Here is a 23907-nt window from a genome sequence, read left to right on the forward strand (position 1 = left end):
CCATAATCCCAGCTACTCAGGAGGCTGAGGCAGGAGAATCACTTGAACCTGGAACCACTGCACTCCAGCCTAAGTGACAGACTGAGACTCCGTCTCAAAAAAAAAAAAAAAAAAAAAAATTTTTTTTTTAAATGTACCGTTCTTACTCAAAGAAAATCCAGCAAATTGGCCGGGCGCAGTGGTGCATGTCTGTAATTCCAGCACTTGGGAGGCCAAGGCAGGCAAATCACGAGGTCAAGAGATCAAGACCATCCTGACCAACATGGTGAAACCCCGTCTCTACTAAAAATACAAAAATTAGCTGGGCGTGGTGGCATGCGCCTGTAGTCCCAGCTACTCGGGACGCTGAGGCAGGATAATCACTTGAACCCAGGAGGCAGAGGTTGCAGTGAGCTGAGATCGCGCCACTGCACTCCAACCTGGCGACAGAGTGAAACTGTCTCAAAAAAAAAAAAAAAAAAAAAAAAAAAGGGCCGGGCGCGGTGGCTCACGCTTGTAATCCCAGCACTTTGGGAGGCCGAGGCGGGCGGATCACGAGGTCAGAAGATCGAGACCACGGTGAAACCCCGTCTCTACTAAAAATACAAAAAATTAGCCGGGCGTGGTGGCGGGCACCTGTAGTCCCAGCTACTCAGAGAGGCTGAGGCAGGAGAATGGCGTGAACCCGGGAGGTGGAGCTCGCAGTGAGCCGAGATTGCGCCACTGCACTCCAGCCTGGGTGACAGAGCTAGACTCCATCTCAAAAAAAAAAAAAAAAAAAAAAAAATACAGCAAATTAAGTTGCTCATAACTATGGTGGAAATGGATTGCGTAACAAATGAAAATGAATGGAGGTGTAACAAATGAAAAATCAACACCAATTCTGGGAAAAGGGGAAGAAATTAATAGCTGAGGACCTACTACATATGAAACAGTAGGCACAATCCATTTAATTTCACAAAACACTAACCAGCATTTTTTTTTTCCCTTTTTGAGACAGGGTCTCACTCTGTCACACCGGCTAGAGTGCAATGGTGTGACCTCCTGGGCTCAAGTGATCCTCTCACTTGAGAGCCTCCCAAAGTACAAGGATTACAGGTGTAAGCTACCATGCCCAGCCCAAACCAGCCAGAATTTTTTAAAAGTGGAATTTTTAATTCTATTTTTTCCTGTTGTTGTTTTTGCTGAGATGGAGTCTCACTCTGTCACCCAGGCTGGAGTGCAGTGGCACCATCTTGGCTCACTGCAATCTCCACCTCCTGGGTTCAAGTGATTCTCCTGCCTCAGCCACTTGAGCAGCTGGGATTACAAGTGAATGCCACCACACCCAGTTAATTTTTGTATTTTTAGTAGAGATGGGGTTTCACCATGTTGGCCAGGCTGGTCTTGAACTCCCAACCTCAGGTGATCCGCCCGCCTTGGCCTACCAAAGTGCTGGGATTACAGGCTTGAGCCATGGCACCCAGCCTTTAATTCCACTTTTAAGAAGCATTGCTAAGATTACGTAAGGAAAAAATGACAGATTGAATTTGAAAACGAGTGAGTATAATTGTAAAGCCCATGCTTTTCCCAGTATTTTAGAAGTTGAAAAATAAAATTTATACTGGAGTACTTAGCAACAATTGTAAAACACAAACACACACAATTCTTTTTTTTCTTTGAGATGGAGTTTCACTCTCGTTGCCCAAGCTGGAGTGCAATGGCACGATCTCGGTTCACTGCAGCCTACACCTCCCAGGTTCAAGTGATTCTCCTGCCTCAGCCTCCCGAGTAGCTGAGATTAACAGGCACACGCCACCACGTCTGGCTAATTTTTTTGTATTTTTAGTAGAAACAGGGTTTCACCGTGTTAGCCAGGCTGGTCTCGAACTCCTGACCTCAGATGATCCGCCGCCTCAGCCTCCCAAAGTGCCGGGATTACAGGATTACAGGCCACCATGCCCAGCCCACAGTGTGTGTGTTGGGTTTTTTTTTTGTTTTTTTTTTTGAGACGGAGTCTCGCTCTGTCACCCAGGCTGGAGTGCAGTGGCACAGTCTCGGCTCACTGCAAGCTCCGCCTCCCAGGTTCACGCCATTCTCCTGCCTCAGCCTCTCCCAGTAGCTGGGACTACAGGCACCCGCCACCACGCCCAGCTAATTTTTTGTATTTTTAGTAGAGACGGGGTTTCACCGTGTTAGCCAGGATGGTCTCAATCTCCTGACTTCATGATCCGCCCGCCTCGGCCTCCCAAAGTGCTGGGATTACAGGCGTGAGCCACTGTGCCCAGCCACAGTGTGTTTTTAAATTACCTGGTTTGGTGACACATCTGTGGAAGACACTGATATGAACGTCTTCTCTAAAGTTTCAGGCAAAGAGTGGTGCATATCCTTTTCCTCTAGTTTCCAGTAGGTCAATCCTGACGTGCACAAATACACAGAATAGAAAAGAGTAAGGAAAAAACAAAAATGCTTTCTAGAATAACATTTCTACCTAAAGGAAATTAAATATGGGAAGAAACTAATTTTGGGTTAAAGTAATTTGAATTTTGATGGAAAACAGGTTATCTAAATTCCTTATTATGTAAGAGTCCTAACTGTATGCAAATGTTTAAAACTGAAATATAAAAAGTCAAGATGAGTTGGTACAATTTAAAATATATATTTTTGGCCAGGCATGGTAGCTCACACCTGTAATCCCAGCCCTTTGGGAAGCTGAGGCAGGAGGATTACCTAACGTCAGGAGTTTGAGACCAGCCTGGCCAACGTGGTGAAGCCCCATCTCTACTAAAAATCCAAAAATCAGCCAGGTGTGGTGGCACACACTGTAATACCAGCTACTTGGGAGGCTGAGGCATGAGAATTGCTTGAACCCAGGAGACAGAGGTTGTAGTGAGCTGAGATGGTGCCACTGCACTCCAGCCTGAGTGATAGAGTGAGTGATAGAGTCTCAAAAAAAAAATGAAAATAATAATAATAAAATAAATTTTTTTATTTTTTGAGACAGGGTCTTGCTTTGTCACCCAGGCTGGAGTGCAGTGGTGCCATCTCAGTCCACTGTGGTCTCTTTTTTTGAGACAGAGTCTGGCTCTGTTGCCCAAGATGGAATGCAGTGGAGTGATCTCGGCTCACTGCAACCTCCGTCTCCCAAGTTCAAGCGATTCTCCTGCCTCAGCCTTCTGAGTAGTTGGAATTACAGGCATGCGCCACCATAACCGGCTAATTTTTGGTTTGTTTTTTTCTTTTCTTTTTTTTTTTTCCAGACAGTCTCACTCTGTTGCCCAGACTGGAGTGCAATGGCATGAGCTCAGCTCACTGCAACCTCCGCCTCCCAGGTTCAAGTGATTCTCCTGCCTCAACCTCCTGAGTAGCTGAGGTTACAGGCATGCACCACCACGCCCGGCTAATTTTTGTATTTTTAGTAGAGACAGGGTTTTGCCATTTTGGCCAGACTGGTCTCGAACTCCTGACCTCAAGTGATCTGCCTGCCTTGGCCTCCCAAAGTGCTGGGATAACAGGTGTGAGCCACCCGTGCCCGGACTAATTTTTGTATTTTTAGTAGAGATGGGGCTTCACCATGTTGGCCAGGCTGGTCTCGAACTCCTGATCTCAAGTGATCCTCCCGCCTCGGCCTCCCAAAGTGCTGGGATTATAGGCATGGGCCACTGCGCCCAGCCCAGCTCACTGGAGTCTCAACCTTCCAGGTTCAAGACATCCTCCTGCCTTAGCCCTGCAAGAAGCTGGGACTACAGGCACACACCACCAAGCCCTGCTAATTTTTTTTGTATTTTTAGTAGAGACAGAGTTTTGCCATGTTACCCAGGCTGGTCTCGAACTCCAGAGCTCAAACAATCCACCCTCCTTGGCCTCCCAAAGTGCTAGGATTACAGTTGTGAGCTACCAGGTCCAGCCTTAAAATATATTTTAAAATAGACAATTTCTTTTCTTTTCTTTTCTTTTCTTTTTTTTTCTGAGACACGGCCTCCATCTGTAACCCAGGCTAGAGTACAGTGGCGCAATCACAGCTCACTACAGTCCTGACCTCCCGAGCTCAAGCCATCATTCCCTTTCAGCCTCCCAAGTAGCTGGGACTATAAGCTCACACCACCACACCTGGCTAATTTTTGTATTTTGTGTAGAGACAAAGTTTTGCTATGTTGCCCAGGCTAGTCTCAACCTCCTGGGGTCAAATGATCTGCCCACCTTGGCTTCCCAAAGTGCTGGGATCACAGGTGTGAGCCACCATGCCCAGCTGAGAATTTCTTTGTGAGTAGTATAGACATATAGAATCAATGTAAATAATTCAATAATTCAAATGTTTATTGAGCACCTATAGTGCCAGGCTGTGGAGGCAGGAGGAGTGAGACATGAAAAGTAAGTAAATCATGCAGTATATAGGTGGTAAGCACTCTGATGAGATTTTAAAACAGGATAAAGGGGATATGTAGTGGCGGGTGGGGTGGGAAGGCACTATTTTTGTATCAGGTGAACAGGGTTGGCTACTGAGAGGATAATTAAGAGGGCATCAGCCATTTTAGCCATGTATGAGGGAGCTCCCTCATACAGAGGGAAGAACATTTCAAGTATGGAAAACAGCCAATGCAAAAGTCCTAAAACCTATGTGGGACATTTGAGCAGACATCTCCCTTCTCATCAAAGAAACGGACAGAGCACGGCAAGGAGCAATGGCTCACGCCTGTAATCCCAGCACTTTGGGAGGCTGAGGTGGGCAGATCACCTGAGGTCAGGAGTTGAAGACCAGCCTGACCAACATGGAGAAACTCTGTCTCTACTAAAAATACAAAATTAGCTGGGCGTGGTGGTGCATGCCTGTAATCTCATCTTGGGAAGCTGAAGGCTGAGGCAGAAAAATCACTTGAACCCGGGAAGCGGAGATTGCAGTGAGCCGAGATCACACCATCGCACTCCAGCCTGGGCAACAAGAGCAAAACTCTGTCTCAAAAAAAAAAAAAAAAAAAAAAAAAAAAAAGGGACAGAGTACAATCCCCAGCCTACAATGGTTCGACTCATTTTTTTTTTTTTTTTTACTTTTTCATGGTGCAAAAGTGATATGCAGTCAGTAGAAACCATACTTTGAGTACCCATATGACCATTCTGTTTTTCTTTTTTTTTTTTTTTTTTTTTTGAGACAGAGCCTGGCTCTGTCTCCCAGGCTGGAGTTCAGTGGCACAATCTCGGCTCACTGCAAGCTCCGCCTCCTGGGTTCATGCCATTCTCCTGCCTCAGCCTTTCGAGTAGCTGGGATTACAGGCGCCTGCCACCAAGCCCAGCTAATTTTTTGTATTTTTAGTAGACATGGGGTTTCACTGTATTAGCCAGGATAGTCTCGATCGCCTGACCTCACGATCCGTCCGACCCGGCCTCCCAAAGTGCTGGGATTACAAGCATGAGCCACAGCGCCCGGCTGACCACTCTGTTTTTCACTCTCGGTATTCAATACAGTATATGAAATAGTCAATACTTTATTATAAAATACTTTGTGTTAGATAACTTTGCCCAACTGTAGGCTAATGTAAGTGTTCTGAGCACATTTAATGTACACTAGGCTAAGCTATGATGTTTAATAAGCTAGGTGTACTAAATGCATTTTCAATTTTTTTTTTTCTTGAGACAAGGTCTTGGTGTTGCCCAGGCTGGAGTGCAGTGTGATCATGGCTCACTGCAGCCTTGACCTCCCAGACTCAAGCAATCTTCCCATTTCAGCTTTCCAAGTAGCTAGCACTACAGGCGCATCACCAACCCTGGTGAATTTTTTAACTCTTTTGTAGAGATGGGGTCTCAACTTGTTGCTCAAGCTGGTCTCAAACTCATGGCCTCCAGCGATCCTCACACCTTGGCCTCTCAAAGTGCTGGGATTACAGGCATGAGCCACTGTGCCCAGCCCACTTTCAACTTATGATATTTTCAATTTATGGTGGGTTTATCAGGACATAACCCCATTGTAATTCGAGGAACAACTCAGTATATAACTGAGGTCAGGCCGGGCGCAGTGGCTCACGCCTGTAATCCCAGCACTTTGGGAGGCCGAGGCGGGTGGATCAGCTGAGGTCAGGAGTTCGAGACCAGCCTGACCAACATAGCGAAACCCTGCCTCTACAAAAATTCAAAAAAATTAACTGGGCATGGTGGCGCATGCCTGTAATCTCAGCTACTCAGGAGGCTGAGGCAGGAGAATCTCTTGAACCCAGGAGGTGGAGGTTGCAGTGAGCCGAGATCGCGGCACTACACTCTAGTCTGGGTGACACGGTGAGACTCCGTCTCAAAAAAAAGAAAAAAAGTGAGGTCAAAGAGGTAACAGGGCTAGGTTGTTAGGCACTGTGGGCCCCTGTAGGGACTCTGTGAACAACAGGGTTTGGAGAGGAGGAGTCACATGATGTGACTTAACTTTTCAGAGGATCACTTTGTCTACTATGTTGAGAATAGATTGAAGTGTGCAAGAGTGGAAGTGGGGAGGCTGGTTAGGAAGACAGCAGCAACCCAGGTGACAGATGAGAGGCCACTCTTAGGCTGGAAGCCGTGGAGGTGGTAAGAAGTGGTGGGATTCTGGAAAGTTTTGTAAGGCAAAGCTAATTCATCCTGATGAATTGGATGTGGGATATGGAAAAAAAATAAAGTCTGTATATAAAGCCATTAAGATTGGAATAAGCTCACCATGGAGTGTAAAGAATGGCTCAGAGGGTTTGAATTTAATTCATTTTGGACTACCCGAAAAAGGCTGATGATTTTTACAGCTGTTCAAAACAACTGCAAAAGTACTTCTTCATTCTGTTTATAGATCTTGTAACATAAATTAAGACAAGAAAGGTGGCTGGGCATGGTGGCTGAAGCCTGTAATCCCAGCACCTTGAGAAACAGAGGCAGGTGGATTGCTTGCACCCAGGAGTTCAAAACCAGCTGGGGCAACATGGCGAAACCCTGTCTCTACAAAAAAATACAAAAGGTAGCTGGGCATGGTGGCGCTGCCTGTTGTCCCGACTATTCTTGGGAAGCTGAGGTGGGAGGATCAATTGAGCCCAGGAGACAGAGCCTGCAGTGAGCTGTGATCACACCACTGCATCCCAGCCTGGGTGACAGAGTGAGACCTTGTCTCAAAAAACAAAACAAACCAAGGTAAGGCTGCTACCAGAGAACACCACAACACATAACACATTTACAAAACCATACTACTATACAGTATCATCCTGTAAGGAGAAATGTAGGCAAGTTGTTTTTTAAAAATAATGCTCTAAAAATCTAAGTACCTTCCTCTGAGTGTAGTTTAGGTTAAAAAAATAAAAATTTAAGTATCATACCTGTTCCTGAATCAGACATCCAAGCATTTGGAGTTTCATCTGGTTTACTGAGGTAAAAAGCACGAGGATGTGTAGCAGCAGCAAAATCAGACTAAAAGAAAGAAAACTATTGGTTGACAGCTAAAAGTCATTAGGCACAATCTGCTGACCCAAGAAATGAGAGCCAGGCCTCAAACCAGGTGGAGAGAAACCTTCAGAGGGTTCAAAGAAGAAAGCCTGGGCCAGGCGCAGTAGCTCACACCTATTATCCCAGCACTTTGGGAGGCCGAGGCGGGTGGATCACGAGGTCAAAAGTTCGAACCCAGCCTGGTCAAGATGATGAAACCCCGTCTCTACTAAAAATACAAAAATTAGCCAGGCGCAGTGGCGGGTGCCTTTAATCCCAGCTACTCGGGAGGCTGAGGCAGGAGAATCACTTGAATCTGGGAGGCAGAGGTTGCAGTGAGCCGAGATCGTGCCACTGCACTCTAGCCTGGGCACAGAGCAAGACTCTGTCTCGAAAAAAAAAAAAGAAAGCCTGGTTTCCCCATGGTTACAAGAATGCTACCTGATAGGAATTCACTGTCATACATTTTTTTTTTTTTTTTTTTGCCTGTGTAATTTACAAAAGTTTATTTCGGTTCTCCATGGAGCTGGAATGAGAAAAATGGGGGCAGGTATTATTTCGTGAGTTCAGACCTAAAATGTATGTATAATTTGCCATTTACTTCCAAAACAAATTTGAGGTGCCTAGAATTAAAGTCATTTAGTATAAAAATTAATGTAAAAGCTCTAACAATTCATTTTTATCATAATTACAATAAATCAGATTAACTCTAAAAACCATAAATCAATAATATGAGCCTTAAGTAGTAGACTACTTCCTATATACAAACAATTGGTTAGTAGTCCCTGCTTACTTATCAATTCTAGTAAAAATTCTGAGCAAATCAATCCTCACAACATCTCTGACACTGTCGCAAGAAATGTGTTTCCAGAGATATGTGATGAGAATATTTCTATCAGAATTTTTCTTATCAGGTCCCTCATGAAACTTTTAATTCCTGTAAAGAGTATGTAACCATCCATGAACCCATTGCCAAAGTAAAAGCACACAGAGATAACACTACCTACCAAGAAGGGGGATTAACACATCAGCCTTATAAGGCACCACTTTCTTTCTCATCAAGGAAGAAATTCCACCTGTTTGAATTTGTCTCACTACTCAAGACCAAGAAAAGGCCGGCGCGGTGGCTCACGCCTGTAATCCCAGCACTTTGGGAGGCCGAGGCAGGCAGATCACCAGGTCAGGAGATCGAGACCATTCTGGCTATCACGGGGAAACCCCGTCTCTACTAAAAATACAAAAAATTAGCCGGGCGTGGTGGTGGGCACCTGTAGTCCCAGCTACTCGGGAGGCTGAGGCAGGAGAATGGCATGAACCTGGGAGGTGGAGCTTGCAGTGAGCTGAGATCGCGCCACTGCACTCCAGCCTGGGCGACAGAGCGAAACTCTGTCTCAGGAAAAAAAAAAAAAAAAAAAAGACCAAGAGAAGGTGACTGGAAAAGTCCAAGTCAAATAATCCCAAGCAAAATATTTTGTCCTTGTCTGGATTCTGAGATGCAAATTCAGTGCACTCGGCTGCTGCACACACACAGTGGGCTGGCAAGGGCTTATCTTACAGAGCCACCTGCTGCACTCTCCTGGGGGAAACAAGGCATCCACTGAAGAAAACAGGCCCAGCTTTTAATTAAAAATAAAAGTAGGGTGCAATGAAAAGCCCTTCTAAATATAAACCCTCTTAGTCCAAGAAGCCGGCCTAAGCTTAGCACAAGGACCTTAATGAGTTTTAGTAACCATCTATTAGCCCATCTGAAAAACCACCACGGAAGCCCCTCAGCCTGTGAAATGGGATAGTCGAGTCTGTCCAAGACAAAGGACCAAGGAAACAAAGAGCAACTCAAGCCCTCCCTGGAAAACCCTTTTGCTAAACAATATGCAATTACAAAATTACTTCAAAGGCACTATTTACCCAAAATAAACTACCATTGCATAAAAGGAAAATTGGATCAGAAGAAAATCCTGGTAACAAGCATTCTCTGCTTTAGACTGAAACTGAAACCAATGAGAGAAGAAAAAGAACTAAATAAAGAGGAAAGTTCTAACTTTTGTGAATCCAGAATCACTCAAGAAATGCATTTCGGCGGGGTGGCGGGGAGGGCGGGGGGCGCATCTCTGATTCACCAACCACCATGAGCTCGAAATCATTTAGGGTTCAGAAATATCAAAGAAGTTTGATTTCCCCTAGTAATTTAATACCGAATATTTCAGCTACCCAAAAAAAGGAAAACTAAAACTTGTCCAGGAGATGATCAAAGAAAGAGGGAATCACTGCCTCCTCACTGCCTCCACTTTCTGCCCTATGATCGCAAGAGGTAGAAGATGTGAGCAGAAGAGCATTTCAAAGGCAGGGCCAGACCATGGGCAGCTGGTCTGATTCTCCACTGAATAGAGAAGAAAAATTAGGCGGTGGCCTAATTAACCAGCAGCTCCTAGACTCTACCGCACATCAGCATCACCTGATTAAAAGTCCCAAAACACAGGTCAGCACCTGGGTTTGGAAGCCAGGAGAAGTAGAGTTTTAAATCTCCTCAGGTGAGTCTAATGTGCAGCAAAGGCAGAACCACGGTGCTACGTGGCATATACTGAGCTACAATCACAAAGGACAGCAAGAACATCGGCGAACCCACTGAGTACATAACCACAAGGCCAAAGTTTATCAGAAGCGGAAGTCTGCACAAGAAGAGGTGTAATCTTAGGAAAAACAGAAGAAAAGAAACTATTGTGTATGAAAACATTCTCGCTTTATGCCAATCTATCCCAATGAGAAAAAGCAATTTTTACCCGTCTCCAAATGTTTTTTGCTGTCATACCAAACAAGGATACACCATCCTTGATGGCATAGAGAGTCAACAGAATAGAACTACCAACACAGTTCTAAACCAAAGGGCTTTTCTAAAATAGACCTACCAACACAGTACCTAAATGACTTTTCTAAAACAGAACACAATGCTAAATGGCTTTTCTAAAATAGAACTAACCAGTGACTCATGCCTGTAATCCCAGCATTTGGGAGGCCGAGGCAGGTGGATCAACTGAAGTCAAGAGTTCAAGACTAGCCTGGCCAACATGGTGAAATCCCGTCTCTACTAAAAATACAAAAAAATTAGTCAGGCATGGTGGCACATGCCTGTAATCCCAGCTACTCAGGAGGCTGAGGCAGGAAAATCACTTGAACCCGGGAGGCAGAGGTTGCAGTAAGCCGAGATTGCGCCACTGGGCAACAGAGCGAGACTCCGTCTCAAAATAAAAGAAAAAAACTAACAACACTGTATTGAATGGCTTTTCTAGAGCTATCAATATAGTACTAAAGGGCTTTTCTAGAATAAAACTAGCAACACAGTACTAAAGGGCTTTCCTAGGCCACAGAAGCTTTTGTGGTTCATAGAGCTTCATTTACCTTCACTTCCCTCCTCTTCAATATAAATCTGAAAAAGTACAAAGAATGGTGATATCAGGAAGCCTAAATTGAAGAAATAAAATTTATTGAAAGAGGAATAAACAATGCCTTATGAAGGCTGTAGGACTATCTTCTTATGCTCTCTTTAATAGATCTTTTTCATAGGATGACAAAAAGACCATGTTCAGGATGGTAAGACATGGCCAGTTTCTAAAGGTATTGGGTTGGTAGAGGGACCTGATTTTGCCATTTCAATGTATTATACTAAACAATGCTATTCTGTGACAAATTTAGAGCAATAAGGGCTATACAGGCATAATAAAAATTATCTGGCCAGGCACAGTGGCTCATGCTTGTAATCTCAGCATTTTGGGAGGCCAAGGCAAGAGGATCACTTGAAGCCACGAATTTGAGACCAGCCTGGGCAACATAGTGAGACTCTGTCTCTACAAAAATATATTTTAAAAAAATTTCTTAGGCCAGGCGCAGTGGCTCACGCTTGTAATCCCAGCACTTTGGGAGGCCGAGGCGGGTGGATCACGAGGTCAGGAGATTGAGACCACGGTGAAACCCCGTCTCTACTAAAAATACAAAAAATTAGCCGGGCGTGGTGGCAGGCACCTGTAGTCCCAGCTACTCGGAGAGGCTGAGGCAGGAGAATGGCGTGAACCCAGGAGGTGGAGCTTGCAGTGAGCCGAGATCGCGCCACCGCACTCCAGCCTGGGTGACAGAGCGAGACTCCGTCTCAAAAAAAAAAAAAAAAAAATTTCTTTTGGCCAGGAACAGTGGCTCACGTCTATAATCCCGGCACTTTGGGAGGCTGAGGTGAGTGGATCACTTGAGGTCAGGAGTTCAAGACCAGCCTAACCAACATGGCGAGACCCCATCTCTACCAAAAATACAAAAATAAGCCAGGCGTGGTGGCATGCGCTTATAGTCCCGGCTACTCAGGAGGCCAAGGCAGGAGAATCGCTTGAACCCAGGAGACAGAAGTTGCAGTGAGCTGAGATTATGTCACTGTAATCCAGCCTGGGCAACAGAGCAAGACTCCATGTCAAAAAAATAAATTAATTAATAAATAAATAAAAGAAATGTTTAAAATCTGAATTATCTGAAACTCAAATTTAAATAATTTTTTAAAAACCTTACTCAATATCTATAATCTCTTAATTAAAGTAGCTGCTAGGTTAGCAAAAGGGCCATACAGAATTTCAACATTTAATCTCTCACAATTTGGATTATAAATTCAGAACTGTTCAAATTTCTTTCTTTTTTTTTTTTTTTGAGACGGAATCTCGCTCTGTCGCCCAGGCTGGAGTGCAGTGGCGCAATCTCGGCTCACTGCAAGCTCCGCTTCCCAGGTTCACGCCATTCTCCTGCCTCAGCCTCTCCAAGTAGCTGGGACTACAGGCGCCCGCCACCACGCCCGGCTAATTTTTTGTATTTTTAGTAGAGACGGGGTTTCACTGTGGTCTCGATCTCCTGACCTCGTGATCCACCCGCCTCAGCCTCCCAAAGTGCTGGGATTACAAGCATGAGCCACTGCGCCCGGCCAGAACTGTTCAAATTTCAACCTTTTTTTTTAGAAGGAATCTTGCTCTTTTGCCAGGCTGGAGTGCAATGGTGTGATCTTGGCTCACTGCAACCTCCGTCTCCCCAGTTCAAGTGATTCTCCTGCCTCAGCCTCCCGAGTAGCTGGGACTACAGGCGCATGCCACCACACCTGGCTAAGTTTTGTATTTTTAGTTAGAGATGAGGTTTCACCATGTTGACCAGGATGGTCTCGATCTCTTGACCTCGTGATCTGCCCACCCCGGCCTCCCAAAGTGCTGGGATTACAGGTATGAGTCACTTGGCCCAGCCTCAACTTTAAGATTACAGTATTACTTCTTACAACTTAATAATAATATAAATTATTTGAAAGTTTATTTTAAACAATTAAATGGATTACTCTCTGGCTAAATGTAAACATTTGCAGTACAAAGAGAAATAGGACCTTTGCAAAGATTCATTTTCATAATATTTTATCCTTTATTAGCTTTGATTTGTAGCCTACTAAAGAAGAAACACTTACAGCAAATCATTATTTCTAATCCTCTGAAACACCAAAAGAAAGATGTATAAACGGGCCGGGCACAGTGGCTCATGCCTGTAATCCCTGCACTTTTGGAGGCCAAGGTGGGTGGATCACCTGAGGTCAGGAGTTCGAGAGCAGTCTGGCCAACATGGTGAAACCCCGTCTCTACTAAAAATACAAAAAATTAGCTGGGCGTGGTGGCAGGCGCCTGTAGTCCCAACTACTCGGGAGGCTGACGCAGGAGAATGGCATGAACCTGGGAGGCGGAGCTTGCAGTGAGCCGAGATTGCGCCACTGCACTCCAGCCTGGGCGACAGAGCGAGACTCCGTCTCAAAAGAAAAAAAAAAAAAATTGGCCAAGCATGGTGACACACGACCGTAATCCCAGGTACTGGGGAGGATGAAACAGGAGAATCGCTTGAACCTGGGAGGTGGAAGTTGAAGTGAGCCGAGATCACGTCATTGCACTCCAGCCTGGGCCACAAGAGCGAAACTCCCGTCTCAAAAAAATTATAAAAAAAAGTATAAATGAACAAATTAACAATACAAAAGAAAGGGCACAAGAGTTTTGTTCATGAGCGTGTACTAAACCCACATAATCATCAGTACTGGAGCCCGCAGGGAAAGTGACTTGTCACCTACTTTCTCAATTGGTGTCTTCTTGCTTTGCTCATTTCCTTGTTTAGATCTTGAAACTCCACCTTCTACATGTGGTCTCTTTGGTTGGTTCTGCTTCAGTTTTTGTGCCCATGATGTTATAGCATTACTATTTAAGAAGAGAAAACCAAAATTACTTTTTTGTTTTCAGACAAGAGTCTCGCTGTATCGCCCAGGCTGGAGTACAGTGGCGCAATCTCAGTTCACTGCAACTTCCATCTCCTAGGTTCAAGCAATTCTCGTGCCTCAGTCTTCTGAATAGCTGGGATTACAGACGCACCACCACGCCCAGCTAATTTTTGTATTTTTACTAGATATGGGGTTTTACCATGTTGGCCAGACTGGTCTCAAACTCCTGACCTCTGCCCGCCTCAGCCTCCCAAAGTGCTGGGATTACAGGCATCAGCCACCACACTGGGTTCCAAAATTATTTCTTTAGATACTTCACATATAAAGCTAACCACCAGTTGCTTTCAGTTGTTTTTTGTTTTTCTTCTTTTTTATTTTTTTTTAGAGACCCTCTCTGTCACCCCGGCTAGAATGGAGTGGCAGTGGTGCAATCACAGGATTGCACAAGGTCAGGAAGCCTGACCTTCCTCAGCTCAGGTGATTCTCCCACCTCAGCCTCCCAAGTAGCTGGGACCACAAGCGGGCACCACCACACCCAGCTAATTTTTGTATTTTTTTTGTAGAGACAGGGTCTTGCCATGTTGCCCAGGCTGATCTCAAACTCCTGGGCTCAAGTGATCCACCCGTCTCAGCCTCCCAAACTGCTGGGATTACAAGTGTGAGCCACTGCGCCCAGCCAGTTGTTTTTTCTAATAGTGGTAAGATAATGATTTTTTATTAATTCACCTACATTACTTTTTTCAATTTCTTATTATCAAAGGCAAAGTAAACAAAAAGACTAACAGTGACTGGCCTGGCGCGGTGGCTTACGCCTATAATCCCAGCACTTTGGGAAGCCGAGGTGGGAGGATCACAAGGTCAGGAGGTCGAGACCATCCTGGCTAACATGGCAAAACCCTGTCTCTACTAAAAGCTACTCAGGAGGCTGAGGCGGGAGAACGACGTGAACCCGGGAGGCAGAGCTTGCAGTGAGCCGAGATCGTGCCACTGCACTCCAGCCTGCGCAACAGAGCGAGACTCCATCTCAAAAAAAAAAAAAAAAAAAAAAAAAAAAAAAGACTAACGGTGACTAATAATACACAAAGTCTGTAGCCATAGACTAGAACAAAAACCACCACATTTGCCCTTCCATGTGCTAAATGCATCTCTACAATGAGAGCGTATTTGTTGGCATAAATCAGTCATTATACTTGTGTTGCTTTAGATGACACAATTCAGGGATATGAAACTAAAAACTTGGGATAAATTATGAAATTTTTAAGGATTATTTGTTTTACAAACATCGAGCCACAGTTTACTAAAAAGCCTCCTTTGTCATGAAACGTCACTAAATTTATAAAAATTCTTCTTATACATAAAAAACATTCAGGCTGGGCGCAGTAGCTCACGCCTGTAATCCCAGCACTTCGGGAGGCCAAGGTGGGCAGATGTTGTAAGACTACTAAACTCTCAGGAGTTCGAGACCAGCCTGGCCAACACGGCGAAACCCCGTCTCTACTAAAAATACAAAAATTAGCCGGATGTGGTGGTACATGCCTGTAGTCCCAGCTACTCACGAGGCTGAGGCAAGAGAATCACATGAACCCGGGAGGTAGAGGTTGCAGTGAGCTGTGATCGCACCACTGTACTCCAGCCTGAGTGACAGAGCGAGACTCCATCTCAAAAAACAAATAAAAACAGAACAAAAGAAACAAACAAAAACATTCAGCAGGATACAGACTAGAAAAAAGAAAATAAAAAACATAGAATTGGGGCCAGGCACGGTGGCTCACACCGTAATCCCAGCACTTTGGGAGGCCGAAGCGGGCAGATCACCTGAGGTCAGGAGACAGACCAGCCTGGCCAACATAGTGGAACTCTGTCTCTACTGAAAATACAAAAATTAGCCGGGTGTGGTGGCCCACACCTGTAGTCCCAGCTACTCAGGAGGCTTAAGGCAGGAGTATCACTTGAACCAGGGAGGCAGAGGTTGCAGTGAGCTGAGATTGCGCCACTGCACTCCAGCCTGGGAGACAGAGCAAGATTCCATCTCAAAAAAAAACAAAACAGGCCGGGTGTGGTGGCTCACGCCTGTAATTCCAGCACTTTGGGAGGCTGAGGTGGGCAGATCACCTGAGGTCAGGAGATCGAGACCAGCCTGGCCAACATGGCGAAACCCCATCTCTACTAAAAAAATAAATAAATAAAATAAAAAATATATATATACACACACACAAAAATTAGAAAAAAAAAAAAACAAAAAACATAAAATTGGGTAACCCTGTATATAATTTTCGGTTTCAGCTGGACATGGTAACATAGCACGCGCTCACAGTCCTAGCTACTCAGGAGGATCACTTGAGCCCAGGAATTTTAGGCTGCAGTGAGCTATGATTGCACCACGGCACACCAGCTTGGGCAACAAAGCAAGACCCCCACCTTTAAAAAAAAAAAATTGTTCAAATTACATGAACATGTGTGACAAACTTCCACTATTGATACAGTCCTGTCTGCTAAAAATATCTTTTCTATTTTCTGGCAAAGCTTCTGACCTTAAGAGTTTAGTAGTCTTACAACATTACAGATGGGAAGAAAGTCAGTGTCATTAGAATATAGTGTGCTTTGTTTATTTCAATTTTCTACAGGCAACAAACTGATAAATGTTCAAATACATCTCATTCTATTATAGTCCATTAAAAGGAATGCTAGATTCTAAATGTAATAAACTCCCTTCGAATGATGGAAATTCTACTTACCTATTTGTTTTCCCACTGTATACTTCAGAAACCTTATTTTCACCAAGAAAATTATGTTCAAATTCACCAGGAAAAATGGATACATCTTCCTTTAAAGACACATGACACTCTTCAGGAGTCTGTATATAAAAATTCTCATTTTTCACACCATCTACAAGTGACGCAGCCGGCACTGCAGGTGACACATACTGTCCTTTGGGAACATTTACGTGCTCCATGAACTCCTTAGGGTCTTTAGATTTGTACAGATTTAATTCTGAGATACAAAATGTGCCATATCCACTGCTTACTGAGCAACTATCCACATTGCAGTCTGGTTGTGACGTGGACATTTCTTGCTCTATTTCAGGTTCTGTGGATTCAGGATAATGGATAACAGATTCATTTCTCTCACTGCTTTCAGAAAAAAAACCCATTTGACTTTCCGAAGATAGTTGTTTGTTTGAAGAATTTCCTTCATAGGAAGCCAAGGAAGCACTACTAGTCTGTAATTTGACTAAATTTTTTATCTCCTCCTGTATATGCTGGAAATAAAAAGTTACAGATTTGGGTAAGAAAGTATATTAAACATCATATTTTTATGACTGTTACAAGAATAGCATGTTTCAAAACATGGTGAGATATTATTCTAAAGATAATGTGATGCTTTATCTTTAGTTTATAAACAAAATTGAGGCTGGTGGCCAGGCACGGTGGCTCACACCTGTAATCCCAGCACTTTGGGAGGCTGAGGTGGGCAGATCACAAGGTCAGGAGCTCAAAACCAGCCTGGCCAACATGGACAAACTGTGACTCTACTAAAAATTAGCCAGACATGGTGGTGCGCATCTGTAATTCCAGCTACTCAGGAGGCTGAGGCAGAAGAATTTCTTGAACCCAGGAGGCAGAGGTTGCAGTCAGCTAAAATCGTGTCACTGCATGCCAGCCCAGGTGTCAGAGTGAGACCTTGTCTCAAAAAAAAAATTGATATAACGTATTTTTTTCTTACAAATATAAAAAAGGATGCTAGGTGTGGTGGCTCACGCCTGTAATCCCAGCACTTTGGGAGGTCGAGGCGGGCAGATCAAGAGGTCAGGAGTTCCAGACCAGCCTGGCCAACACGGTGAAAGCCTGTCTCTACCGAAAATACAAAAATTAGCCAGGTATGGTGGCACACACCTGTATTCCCAGCTACTCAGGAGGCTGGGGCAGGAGAATGCTTGAACCTGGGAGGCAGAAGTTGCAGTGAGCCAAGACCATGCCATTGCACTCCAGCCTGGGCAACAGAGTGAGACTCCATCTCAAAAAAAATAAATAAAAATAAAATTAAAAAAGGGCTGGGCAGGAGGCCGAGGCGGGTGGATCACCTGAGGTCAGGAGTTTAAGACCAGCCTGGCGAACATGGCGAAACTCATGTCTACTAAAAATACCAAAATTAGCCGGGCGTGTTGGCGGGTGCCTGTAATCTCAGCTACTCGGGAGGCTGAGGCAGGAGAATGGCTTGAACCCGGGAGGCAGAGGTTGTAGTGAGCTGAGGTCAAGCCACTGCACTCCAACCTGGGTGACAAGAGTGAGACTCCATTTCTATATATGTGTGTGTGTGTATATACATATATGTGTGTGTGTGTATCTATATATGTATGTATGTATATGTATATGTATATAAAAAAGGAATCAATGTAAATGATAACTTACTTGAATTTGGTTGTGGAACTGCTCCTGCTGGGCAACTATCTGTTCTTGGCATTGTTTCTCCACCAAATTGAATAGCTGTAACCACCTGGTCTATTAAATTATAAAATATGTTAGTTAAAAATAATTTTTTGACTTAATATTTCCCAGAACAATTCCTCCAGTGTAAAAGAGCCCTTTTTAGGTCATGATCCATCCCGAATCCCAAGAGCCATCAGCACTCTCATAGCTAGGGTATGCCAGTGCACCACACCAAGGGAGCAGGGAGTTTTACAGAAGGCTACATTCAGCCTCAAGGCTGGGAAACTTTCAGCCACAGACCACATGCAGCAATACACAACATCAGCAAGTGGCTATGAAAACTACCTGCCTGCGTAAAGCCTTTCAGCATCTTTCCACTCCCAAGCTCTCCGTAGACGGCTCTGCATTGTCTGGCTCCTACGCACCTCCCCACTTCGGCCCAGCTCTCTGTCCCTTGCTGGCTACGCACCTGCCTCATGGGCATCCTCTGTTCTTGAGCATGCCAAAATTGTCTCCCGCCTCACAGCTGAGCACCTGCTGTGCCCGCCACCTCGCGAGCTCCTGCACAGCTCTCACCATGACTGCTGTCTTCCCATCCTGCAATTTCAGCCTAATTGTCATCTTCTCAAACCATCCTAACAGTTCCTTTCCTTCTTGTCATCCTATTTGTTTCCTTCATAGCATCTGCCACATCAGAAAGTCTCTTAAATGCTCACTTTGTGAACTCTGTCTCCTACCCCTGCCCCAAGCTCTCCACTAAAAACTCGTGGGGTCCTGGACAAATTAATTTGTACCTCAGTTTCCCACTTCATAAAATGGGAATAATAATATCTCATAGGTGGCTAAAAGGATTAAGTTTTATTTATTTATTTATTTATTTTTTGAGACGGAGTCTCTCACTCTCTCGCCCAGGCTGGAGTGCAGTGGCATGATCTGGGCTCACTGCAACCTCCGCCTCCCAAGTTCAAGCAATTCTCGTGCCTCAGCCTCCCAAGTAGCTGAGATTACAGGCATGTGTCACCATGTTCAGCTAATTTATATATATATATATATATATATATATATTTTTTTTTTTTTTTTTTTTTTAGACGGAGTCTTGCTCTGTTGCCCAGGCTGGAGTGCCGTGGTGTGATCTTGGCTCACTGCAAGCTCTGCCTCCTGGGTTCACACCATTCTCCTGCCTCAGCCCCCAAATAGCTGGGACTACAGGCACCTGCCACCACGCCCGGCTAATTTTTTTGTATTTCTAGTAGAGACGGGGTTTTACCGTGTTAGCCAGGATGGTCTCGATCTCCTGACCTCATGATTCGCCCACCTCGGCCTCCCAAAGTGCTGGGATTACAGGCGTGAGCCACTGCACCCGGTCGAATTTTTATATGTTTTAGTAGAGACACGGTTTCACCATGTTGGCCAGGCTGTTCTCTAACTCCTGACCTCAAGTGATCCACCCGCCTCGGTCTCCCAAAGTGCTGGGATTACAGGCCTAAGTTTTAAATTTAAATATGATGCAGCGATCTCAATGGGGAAGGAACTCCATTTGGAAATATGTGAGGTCACAGTCATGACAAAGCTGGGGGGACATCACTGGCATTTAGTGGGCAGGGTCCAGGCATGCAGATCATAGGGCAGTCCCCCACGATGAAGAATTGTCCTGTGTCCATTTTATGTTACAAAACAATAAATATTTCGCACAGTATTCATAACATCAAAACAAACTTAAGTTTCAAAATCTCATGAGAAGTTGGTCACCCTTTCAGAAAAGCATGTCACCAGTGGAGGTGCCGTACACAATACCTGGATCATCAACACACCATAGCTATATCGATCTGTGTTCAGCTGCTGAATTCACAGTGAGTCTACATACAGGTAAACATGACTACTTCACTATGTCTTCTAATGAACATGTGCCTGACATGGATATATCCAAATACATGTTATTTTACTGTAAGTTTTTTATTTCTCCTTTATGTCACATTTAGGATAGTATATTGATTTTTTAAAGTGGGTACAGGTAGGTTATATTACCTATGAACTTCATTTCAGGATAATATAAATTGATGTTATTTTGAAAGCTGTTATAAAAAGAGAGCTCAGAGGCTGGGCACAGCGGCTCATGCCTGTAATTCCAGCACTTTGGGAGGCCAAGGTGGGTGGATCATTTGAGTTCATGAGTTCAAGACTAACCTGGGCAACATAGCAAAACCTTGTCTCAACAAAAAATACAAAAATTAGCTGGGCATGGTGGTGTGCACCTGTAGTCCCAGCTACTTGAGAGGCTGAGCTGGGAGGATGGCTTGAGCCCAAGAGGTTGAAGGTACAGTGAACAGAGATTGTGCCACTGCACTCCAGCCTGGATGACAGAATGAGACCCTATTTCCAAAAAAAAAAAAAAAAAAAAAAAAAAAAGAGAGAATGAAAGAGAAGAAAAAGAAACAAAGAAAAGGAAGAAGGGAAGGGAGGGAGGGGAGAGGTAGGGCGGGGAATATATTCTGATTCTGACTTAAGATGCTGATGTCAAAAAAAAAATGTTGATTTCAAATTATTAAAAGTAACAATTTCTAGTTAAACACAAATTTTCCAGAAGTTAAACTACATTGTGGCAATGCCTCCTTCGTCCTAAAGCATGTTAATTCAGTTATCAAAAGCTAATGAGGGCCAGCCACGGTGGCTCATGCCTGTAATCCCAGCACTTTGGGAAGCCAAAGCAGGCAGATTACCTGAGGTCAGGAGTTCGAGACCAGCCTGGCCAACATGGCAAAAACCCTTCTCTACTAAAAATACAAAAATTAGCTGGGCATGGTGGCGCTTGCCTGTGATCTCAGCTACTCGGGAGACTGAGGCAGGAGAATCACTGGAACCTGGGAGGCAGTGATGGCAGTGAGCCGAGATCGCACCACCGCACTCCAGCCTCGGCAACAGAGCGAGACTCTGTCTCAGAAACAAACAAACAAATAAACAAAAAACTAATGAGTAGATACATTAGGGGAAACATTTAATATACTTAATAAACATTCCATTTTCAATTGCATTTGCAGGGGCATTTTTAAAGGTCTTTCACGTTAGTGCATACTGATTATTATATGCAAACAAGCATAAAGTATAAAAACTGAAAACTCAATTTTTTTAAGCACATAGTAATACTTTTTTATAATTTCAATAATTATGGATAATGGATATAAATAATTACACTTAGCAGTTGCTGCTTTTGAATTCTTGAACCAGGTAATCTTTCATTTCACTTACTCTACATTCTGAAAAATAACACAAATTATGCTTCTAAAAGTATAATTAACGTTTAAAACAAGATCTAGTGCTTTCTAAGAATTAATAATGGTTTAAACATTTCTATAAAAAACTATCAAATCCAGCCTTAGGAAAGTCTATCTTGAGCATTATCCTATGAAACAAAATTTATATATAAGTTTTTTTTTTTTTTTTTAACTGAGGGGGTCTTGCTATGTGCCCAAGCAGGTCACAAACTCCTGGGCACAAGCTATCCACCTCTGCCTCAAGTGCTAGGATTACAGGTTCTCTTTTTTTATATATAGAGAGAGACAGGGTCTCAGTCTGTCACCCAGGCTGGAGTGTAGTGCTGTGATCATAGCTCACTGCAACCCTGACTTCCTGGGTTCGAGTGATCCTCCCACATCAGCCTCCCAAGTAGCTAGGACTACAGACACCGTGCCACCATGCCCAACTAATTTATTTATGTATTTATATTTGTAGAGTCAGGGTCTCGCTATCTTGCCCAGGCTAGTCTCAAACTCCTGGCCTCAACCAAACCTCCTACCTTGGCCGCCTAAAGTGCTGGGACTATAGGCATGAGCCACTGTGCTCGGCCATGTAAGTATTCTTTTAACTGTTACATTTTTATATCGCAATTTAACCTATGAACCAAAGAAAGAACCACTGATCTGAAAACAATATAATGCAATGTATCACAGCTGAATACGGTAAGGTACTAAATAGAAGCTTCAATTTCTAATTAGAACATTGAAAATATTTCAAAGTGGATTTAGTTTTTCAAAATGATGACAATTCCATATAAGTTACTGACAACATTACAATTAGTAACAATTTTAATAATTTTGGGATTCTCAGGTCTCTGAACCAAGACAATGTTTTAGTTCATATTTAATATACAAATTAGTATGTCTAATCAGTAATATATTGTTAAAAAATACTTTTGATCACCTTTTTCCCATTCATTCAATATCATTCCCAAATTAATATACTTGACCACTTTAGCATTAACTTAAAAGTGTCATGCTCTTCAGGACATAAATTTCTAATAATTTAGAGTTTAGTAGAGGTATGTATTAATATAATTATTTTAAAATTCCAAAAATAAAACAAAATTAGATACCTCACAGTTTTTCCAAAGTTCCGAATCAGTCTTTCCACTGTTTTGTAGCTCTTGCATTAAAGAAGTTAGGACTTCAACTGTACCTTGAATTACAGATGGTCTGGTCTTCCCTGAGAAAGAGGATACCCCATTTGTACTAAGGTGGGGACTACTTCTGTTGAAACATAAATAATTCAAATGGTTTTCTTCACTCTATCAAAGTGTTGAATAATTCAGCAGTTCAAGATTTAGCAGAGCAGTACAAAACCACTGACATTTAATCCTTCTAATGGCACCTCATTTGTTCAAAATGTGATCACAAGATGGTCCACAAAAGGAAAAGGCCAGTAAAAAGACCTCACTGTATTCTTTTTAAGAACACAACAGGAAGACCTTCTCCAAAAGTGAGAGAACACTCCAAAGAATCAGCAGAAAATAAAAAAAGTCTGTGCTAAACAATAAGATTAATTTCCAGCTTCTCTGATCTCAGCTATTCCAGAGGATTATTTCCCCCAACTTTAAGAACAGCCCTTCATTGTACAGTGGGGATTCTTTCTCCACTGCCCCAAATGACAGTCAAATCTTGTTCACTGGATACCCTTAATTTGGTACGATAAGCTGATGCTTATCTCAGCACTATCTCTGAATAAAAGTTGTGCCAAGCAAATTAGCAGCAAATTTTCAGGACTTATTTAGCCTACTCAGTGCGTAAAACAGCTCTGATTCTTTCCAGGAGTGCTTTTCCAAACTTCAGTTATTTTGGATTTGTTTTATAAACAGATAATATATTTCAGGACATTAAAATGTACTTAAAATCTAGTCACCAAAAGATCATTTTCATTTATTTACTGCTTGATATCCTGCTTTCTTTCACAAATAATTTGTTTAAAAAAAATGAAAATAACAGTAAAATAACAGTTAGGACCAGTGAAAATACTACTAAAAATTCAAAGGAGGACAGGCGCAATGGCTCATGCCTATAATCCCAGCACTTGGGGAGGCCAAGGCGGGCAGATCACGAGGTCAGGAGATCGAGACCGTCCTGGCCAACATGGTGAAACCCCAACTCTACTAAAATACAAAAAATTAGCTGGGTGTGGTAATGAGTGCCTGTAGTCCCAGCTAATCAGGAGGCTGAGGCAGGGGAATCCCTTGAACCCAGAACGCGGAGATTGCAATGAGCTGAGATCGCACCACTGCACCCCAGCCTAGCGACAGAGCGAGACTCCGTCAAAAAAAAAAAAAAAAAAAAAATTCAAAGGAAAGAATATATGTTATCAGTAAAGGATTTTACATAGCTGTAATAATCGAGTTTAAATGTGGCCAATTTAACTGCCAGTCACAATGAAAAGGGAGACAAGTTTAATTGCCTAATTTTCACTAGCAAGGCACAGTTAGCTTCCTCCAGCCAAATCAAACACTGTTCTAACAGGAATGTCTTCTAGAAGTGTACTTTAAAGGGACCACCAAGTAATACAAGAACCAAAATGCGTGGCCAACTTTCC

The 23907-nt window shown here is 43.4% G+C and overlaps 1 protein-coding gene across 8 annotated transcripts in view; it reads right to left on the bottom strand.

Moving 5' to 3' along the window:
• Positions 1-23907, bottom strand: part of MPHOSPH9 (M-phase phosphoprotein 9) — a 74800-nt gene that overhangs the window by 46569 nt on the left and 4324 nt on the right. For 6 of the 8 annotated variants that reach the window (XR_004032082.1, XR_004032080.1, XR_004032081.1 and 3 more), the window contains exons 3-8: positions 22424-22577; positions 18040-18129; positions 16366-16889; positions 13487-13610; positions 7269-7359; positions 2269-2375 (exon numbers count right to left, since the gene is read on the bottom strand). Coding sequence is in view for 5 of the 8 variants with exons in the window: in XM_030821597.1 (XP_030677457.1) it covers positions 2269-2375; positions 7269-7359; positions 13487-13610; positions 16366-16889; positions 18040-18129; positions 22424-22577 (1090 nt within the window). In the remaining 3 variants the exon portion in view is untranslated. The remainder of the gene's footprint in view (positions 1-2268; positions 2376-7268; positions 7360-13486; positions 13611-16365; positions 16890-18039; positions 18130-22423; positions 22578-23907) is intronic. The other 2 variants (XM_030821598.1, XM_030821599.1) reach the window with 2 other exon arrangements.

The sequence above is a fragment of the Nomascus leucogenys genome, chromosome 10 (genome assembly GCF_006542625.1).
Source record: "Nomascus leucogenys isolate Asia chromosome 10, Asia_NLE_v1, whole genome shotgun sequence".
NCBI classification, from domain to species: domain Eukaryota; kingdom Metazoa; phylum Chordata; class Mammalia; order Primates; family Hylobatidae; genus Nomascus; species Nomascus leucogenys.